The 7500-nt window shown below is 50.7% G+C and overlaps 1 protein-coding gene across 1 annotated transcript in view; it reads right to left on the reverse strand.

Annotated features, from left to right (window-relative positions):
* The window catches only part of LOC310774683 (uncharacterized protein), a 13011-nt gene that overhangs the window by 3237 nt on the left and 2274 nt on the right, over window positions 1-7500 (reverse strand). The window contains exons 2-9 of the mRNA XM_083634796.1: window positions 6418-6684; window positions 5753-6040; window positions 1919-2029; window positions 1629-1682; window positions 1330-1362; window positions 1175-1216; window positions 1002-1031; window positions 823-882 (exon numbers count right to left, since the gene is read on the reverse strand). Coding sequence (XP_083490922.1) covers window positions 823-882; window positions 1002-1031; window positions 1175-1216; window positions 1330-1362; window positions 1629-1682; window positions 1919-2029; window positions 5753-6040; window positions 6418-6684 — 885 coding nt within the window. The remainder of the gene's footprint in view (window positions 1-822; window positions 883-1001; window positions 1032-1174; window positions 1217-1329; window positions 1363-1628; window positions 1683-1918; window positions 2030-5752; window positions 6041-6417; window positions 6685-7500) is intronic.

Below are 7500 nucleotides of genomic sequence, written 5' to 3' on the forward strand. Positions count from 1 at the left end.
CCCCCGTTAGAAAAACATTGATGATAGCCCTGAAGCTCATACTTGTCTAATGGGTTTTTAGCTCTAGCCAATTTGGGTAAACCTGGTGATCAGATATGAGTGGAATACAGAATGATTTCTAATGTGGGCTTTAAAATGTCTGGGAGCCTATTCATTATATTATTATTATATTATTCATTCTTATTTAGGCTTGGATTGTTTGCTGATGTAAAGTCTGCCCCCTCTAATGAAGTGCCCTTAGACTGTCGGATGATGAGACGTCGACAATAAACACGTTTTAACCATCAAAAGTGTTCCTTTATTTTCGCTCTGTCCGTTTCTATTGGGCTCCTCAGCGGGCAGCGTCTCACTGGGCCTGGGGGACGAGGTGGGCAGCGTCTCACTGGGCCTGCTCCTCAGCGGGCAGCATCTCACTGGGCCTGGGGGACGAGGTGGGCGGATGGCCTCTGTGATGCAGGTGGGCTGGAGGCGAGGATGGAAGGATGAACAGATTGGAGTGGGCAGACGAGAGGGAGGAGGAGGGGTCAGGGTGGAGCAGCTTGTGGTCCATTTTACAGCTCGAGTAAAGATGCGTTACCATCCTGAGTGACTATAGCCAAACAGACATGGAACCAGATGAAAGCTAAAACGTGATGATGCAGCTAATGCTGTCTGTGACTTATAATAACCTATTTTAGGAAACACTTCCATTATGGTCCTCAATGGAAACAAAACGTACATTTCAAACACAAAAATAAACATTGAAAGGTAATCCGCTGTATGGACAGCTAGGACAAACATTCAGTTTTTTTTTAATCATTGTTCCAATAGCTGCTAGTTTACCATTACAGCCTCCAGTGATGTCATGCGGCTGATGGCCCATATCTCCAGCCAGCAGAGTGTCTGAGAGGTACACAACACATGGATACCATTAACACACACACACACACACACACACACACACACACACACACACAACCTTGTTCTCTGTGGTGTCTACTGAAATCACATGTTCAATTTACCTGTCTCAACTTCTTCAATGGGTGATAGTCCTGTCCATTTAAAAGAAAAACAGTACAGTGTTGTCAGCTTGGTTTTAATCAAACAACTTGATCTAAACTCTGTGTGTGCGCGCGCGTGCGTGTGTGTGTGTGTGTGTGTGTGTGTGTGTGCGTACGTGCGGTTAGGAACTGACCTGACCAATAGTGGGACCCAGAGGAGTGAAGAAGGCCCATCCCTATTGGACAATATATAATCGTCAGTGAGTCATTACCATGTTTGACATTCGGACAATCTACCACATTTAAAAGCATAAAGCGTTTTGCAGTGCAATGCACCGGAGACATGTACCTTTTGGAGGGGTCACATCCGTGTGCTTCTCTTCTATCGGAACATATATCACAATGATCATTATTACACATTGCAATTAATCACTATCACAACAAGAGAGAGACGTGTGGATCGATTTGTCAAAAGCAATGGAACAAGCAATGTGCAGTGGAGCAGCTGAAGTACCTGAGCAGTTTGCTAATGGGAGAGCAGACGCTGTTAGGAGAAGACAAATGTATGTGCACATCTATCTTCTTATTATATTAAAAGGGAGCATGTGTGATGATGTCATAGGCAAAATGACTGTATATTTCCTTTACCATCCGAGCGATGACCGATGTCGCAGCGGCGGACAGGACACACCTTGGGCTTTTCTGACAAAAGGAGAGGAAAGGGAGAGTTCACAGGTCACTTCAAAGACCGGCCGCCCAGTGTGCGTTTGTGTGTGTGTGTGTGTGTGTGTGTGTGTGTGTGTGTGTGTGTCTCTGTGTGTGTGTGTGTCTCTGTGTGTGTGTGTGTGTGTGTGTGTGTGTGTGTGTGTGTGTGTGTGTGTGTGTGTGTGTGTGTGTGTGTGTGTGTGTGTGTGCGTGTGCGTGTGCGTGTGTCTCACTGCAGCAGCGCCTCCCTTGGTAGATCTGACCCACCACGGTGGTGGCTACAGTCAGCAGCACCACACACAGCAGAGCCAGCCAGAGCAGCCTGTACATACACCACCACTCATCTGGAGGAAGAGAGAGATTTGATTTTAATTTGAGAATAAGAAAAAGCAATAATACAAATGCATTATATAGGTTTAAGAATTGTCAGGCACAATAAAGTCATGGACTTATTTCCATTGTGGTCCCTGATATTTTGGCAGAGAAGACGGCGTAAGTCCAAAATGGTCAGGCAGCATCCAACAATAAAACTGACCACTATGGACTACTGGACAGATTTCTAGAACATTACAGCTGAAGCAAAGAACTAAAAGACAACGAGCACAACAACACTGAAACTGACACATTGTGGTCAAAACTTGGTTTTAAGCCTGGTTTTTGAGCCCTAGTGTAGGGGTAGATTCCCTGCCTACCAACACAAGGGTTGCAGGTTCGTATCCACGTGTTACCTCCGGCTTGGTCGGGCGTCCATACAGGCACGATTGGCTGTGCTTGAGGGTGGGAAGCAGGATTGGGGGTATGTGTCTTGGTCGCTGCACTAGCGCCTCCTCTGGTCGGTCGGGGCGCCTGGTCAGGGTGGAAGGGAACTGGTGGGAATAGTGTGATCCTCCTACGTGCTACGTCCTACCAGTGAAGCCCCCCGCCCCCCTGTCAGGTGAAAAGAAGCGGCTGGCCAATGCGCATGTGTCGGAGGAAGCATGGTGCTAGTCTCGGCTCTCCCCAGATCAGCAGAGGGTGGAGCAGTGACCGGGGCAGCCGATAGGGCAGCATGGGGATAAATTGGCCAAGTATAATTGGGAGGGAAATGTGGAAAAATCAGAAAGAAAAAAGTTTTTAACATTAAAAATATATATATGTTGGTTTCCAGTACTTTTTATATGCAAAGTTAACTTATTCCTATTCACAGCTCCACAAAGTTTGAAAGAACATTAACCCATATTGGGTAGAGACAGAGAGAGAGAGAGAAAGAGAGACACAGAGACACAGAGAGAGAAAGAGAGAGAGAGAGACAGTAAAAAGTAGCATGCATATGATTCACCAACTCAAAAAGAAGAGAAACAGACACAGAGATGTAATTGGTGCAGCAAGTGAGAGGAGAGAAGCAACGGGGGGGATATGAAAAGAGACAGATAATGAAAAGGCAGAAGAAGAGCTGGGAGTAAAGAGAGACAGACAGTAATGAAAAGGCAGAAGAAGAGCTGGGAGTAAAGAGAGACAGACAGTAGTAAGAGATAAGGAGCGCGACAGAAAGTGATGTCGTGTACTGAGGCTGTGAGGGGGGGGAGGAACATAAGATGGAGGCAGAATATTGGAGTGGAGATGGTGAAAATGGGGCAGCAAATATGAAAGTGAGATGATGTCAAGCCTTCAGCGTGATACTGGAAAGTATTACTTAGTGGTAGCTCGAGGCACGGGGGAGAGAGAGGGGGAGAGCCGACACGGGGGAGAGAGAGGGGGAGAGAGAGCCGACACAGGGGAGAGAGAGGGGGAGAGCCGACACGGGGGAGAGAGAGGGGGAGAGCCGACACGGGGGAGAGAGAGGGGGAGAGCCGACAAGGGGGAGAGAGGGGGAGAGAGAGGGGGAGAGCCGACACAAGGGAGAGAGAGGGGGAGAGCCGACACAAGGGAGAGAGAGGGGGAGAGCCGACACGGGGGAGAGAGAGGGGGAGAGAGAGGGGGAGAGAGAGGGGGAGAGCCGACACGGGGGAGAGAGAGGGGGAGAGCCGACAAGGAGGAGAGAGAGGGGGAGAGCCGACACGGGGGAGAGAGAGGGGGAGAGCCGACACGGGGGGAGAGAGAGGGGGAGAGCCGACACGGGGGAGAGAGAGGGGGAGAGCCGACACGGGGGGAGAGAGAGGGGAAGAGCCGACACGGGGGAGAGAGAGGGGGAGAGCCGACACGGGGGAGAGAGAGGGGGAGAGCCGACACGGGGGAGAGAGAGAGGGGGAGAGCCGACATGGGGGAGAGAGGGGGAGAGCCGACACGGGGGGGAGAGAGAGGGGGAGAGCCGACACGGGGGAGAGAGGGGAAGTGCCGACATGGGGGAGAGAGAGGGGGAGAGCCGACATGGGGGAGAGCCGACACGGGGGGGGAGAGAGGGGAAGTGCCGACATGGGGGAGAGAGGGGGAGAGAGAGAGGGAGAGAGGGGGAGAGCTGACACGGGGGAGAGAGGGGGAGAGCCGACACGGGGGAGAGAGGGGAAGTGCCGACACGGGGGAGAGAGGGGGAGAGAGAGGGGGAGAGAGGGGGAGAGCTGACACGGGGGAGAGAGGGGGAGAGCCAACACGGGGGAGATGGGGGAGAGAGAGGGAGAGCCGACACAGGGGAGAGAGGGGGAGAGCCAACACGGGGGAGATGGGGGAGAGAGAGGGGGAGAGCCGACACGGGGGAGAGAGAGGGGGAGAGCCAAGCAGACAGAAACCAAGCCAAAATCAATAGAGCCTATGGAGATACAGTGAATTAAGATGTATTAAATTTATCAGTCTGTCAAAGTCTGGCTGACCGCACAGCACAGCACAGCACAGTGTAGTGTAGTGTAGTGTAGTGTAGTGTAGTAGCACAGCACAGTGTAGTGTAGTGTAGTGTAGTGTAGCACAGCACAGCACAGTGTAGTGTAGTGTAGTGTGTAGTGTAGTGTAGTGTAGTGTAGTAGCACAGCACAGTTTAGTGTAGTGTAGTGTAGTGTAGTGTAGTGTAGTGTAGTAGCACAGCACAGTGTAGTGTAGTGTAGTGTAGTAGCACAGCACAGTGTAGTGTAGTGTAGTGTAGTGTAGTGTAGTGTAGTAGCACAGCACAGCACAGTGTAGTGTAGTGTAGTGTAGTGTAGTGTAGTAGCACAGCACAGTGTAGTGTAGTGTAGTGTAGTGTAGTAGCACAGCACAGTGTAGTGTAGTGTGTAGTGTAGTGTAGTGTAGTGTAGTAGCACAGCACAGTGTAGTGTAGTGTAGTGTAGTGTAGTGTAGTGTAGTGTAGTGTAGTAGCACAGCACAGTGTAGTGTAGTGTAGTGTAGTGTAGTAGCACAGCACAGTGTAGTGTAGTGTAGTGTAGTGTAGTGTAGTGTAGTAGCATAGCACAGTGTAGTGTAGTGTAGTGTAGTGTAGTAGCACAGCACAGTGTAGTGTAGTGTAGTGTAGTGTAGGGTAGTGTAGTGTAGTGTAGTGTAGTAGCACAGCACAGTGTAGTGTAGTGTAGTGTAGGGTAGTGTAGTGTAGTGTAGTAGCACAGCACAGCACAGTGTAGTGTAGTGTAGTGTAGTGTAGTAGCACAGCACAGTGTAGTGTAGTGTAGTGTAGTGTAGTGTAGTGTAGTAGCACAGCACAGTGTAGTGTAGTGTAGTGTAGTAGCACAGCACAGTGTAGTGAAGGAACAGACTGAGAGTCACCAAAACAGAGCGAAACTGAAGTCAGGAAGGTGGAGAGCTGAGTGAAATTATTTCTATTGAATAAAATGACTCAATTGCTGACTGAGGGACTGGGCAGGGTTGAATGAAATGGAATCTGTTTTACCCATTATGAAAATGTATCTAATTTCCTCCTCTCCACTCCTCTCCTCCCCTCTCCCCATCCCTTCCCCTCCCCTCTCCTCCCCTCCTCTCCTCCTCCCCATCCCCTCTACCCATCTCCTCTCCTCATCTCCTCCCCTCTCTTCCTCTCCTCTCCTCTCCTCATATCCTCCCCATCTCCTCTCCTCCTCCCCTCTCCTCCTCTCTCCTCATATCCTCCCCTCTCTCACCCTCTCTCCTCTCTCCCCTCCTCTCCTCTCCTCTCCTCTCGTCCTGACACCAACCTTTCTGTGTCCGTTTCCATGGCAGCTGTCCCCTCACTGCTGCAGTCCAAACGGTTCGATTGCTCAGCCGGAGGAGACAGCGGCGGCTGCGATTGGTCGACGCGGAGGAGGCGGGCAGACAGCAGTAGCACGCCTCCCTCTGTCCATCATCTTCCCCTGGTCCCTCCTCCTCCTCGGGCGGAGCGAGGTACAGAGAGCTGTGGTTGTGGTGGCTGTACAGGGTGAAATTGACGAAGCCGGCGCCTCCCAGCCGAACCTTCACTGACACCTCCAGACTTGCCTCTGGGCCTGCGGGTGGAGGGAAGGATGGATGATGGATGCATGGGCAGATGAATAGATGGATGATACAGTAGGTAACACTTTACAATAAGGGTGCATTCATTAAGGGTAAATTAATTTCTTAATAAGCGTGAACTAACCGTTAACTCGTGTGTCTAGTAATCATTTACTAATGGTGTTCATGGCAACTAAGGTATTGTTGTTGGGTTGAGACGTGAGGTCACACGAGGCCAAGGTTAGAGCAAGCTCAAAGTCAATGCTGTTAATTAACGTTAATTAATGTACGGTTATTTTAAAGTATTGCCTATGGATAAGGGATGGGATGATTATCTCACAGTACTATTTATATTGCATTTCTTATCTGCAGAATGACGACAGAAACCCACCCGACAGCGAGTCGTTGGCGTGCACTTCTGCCATGTCCACGTCGGTCTCGCACATGAACCAGCGCGCGTCCGCCGGTGCTGTGGCGTTTGTCACGTTCCTGCTGTCCCGCATGTCACTAGTTCCCGGCGTCGGGCAGGTGTCACACACACCCGTCCTCGTCCTCGCCCTCGCCTCGGCCTCCCCCGTCCTCCTGGCGTCCCCTCTCCTCGACCGACTCGCTCGTTCAGACGGGTGGTGGGGCGCACACACAAAGTTCACTCGCAACACTGAAAAGACACAAAGACACACACACACACACACATACAGTATGTAACCGAAGTGAATCAGCGCCGATTCCTCGTGAGTCCCGAGTGGTAGCGAGTAGGTTGGTTAAACTCACTCCCCCAGTATAAAAGCACGTTAATCAGCTCCGCCAAGGGAGGTAGCTCTCTTGGTGCAGTGGTTAGCGTGTCCGTCCCGTAAGCCGAAGGTCGGCAGTTCGAATCCACCCCTGGGCAAGCCCTTAACATGGGTTGCTGCAAGTACCACCAACACAACGCCGTTACACATACACAAACACATACACAAAGTTCACTCTCAAGACAGAGACAGAAAGAAACGTTTTCAGAAGGCAGTCGCTCTCAGGTGTTGTTGCGTTTGTGCCATGTGTCTAGCAGTGTGACTCTCTACTACTGCACTCACACACACACACACACACACACACACACACACACACACACAAGCCAGCATTCCGTAGCCCCTAACCCTAACCTTAACCACCACAACTACATGCCTAACCCTAAGCCTAACCTCAACCCAATTCCAACCTAAGACCTAACCTTCAAACAGCCCGTCAAAGGTGTGTGAGAATGTGAGGACCAGCCAAATGTCACTTTCTCACCGTCAATCTCACTTTGCTAAAATGCTCCTCTCAGTTCCCAGGTATAAAACTCAAATTGGTTCACACTAAGATAGCTATACAAGCACACACACACACACACACACACACACACACACACACACACACACACACACACACACACACACACACACACACACACCACAACAACAACAACAGGGTATGGCTAGTTAGGGGGCTAGCG

This window comes from Poromitra crassiceps (genome assembly GCF_964638095.1).
Source record: "Poromitra crassiceps genome assembly, chromosome: 4".
In the NCBI taxonomy this organism is placed as follows: domain Eukaryota; kingdom Metazoa; phylum Chordata; class Actinopteri; order Beryciformes; family Melamphaidae; genus Poromitra; species Poromitra crassiceps.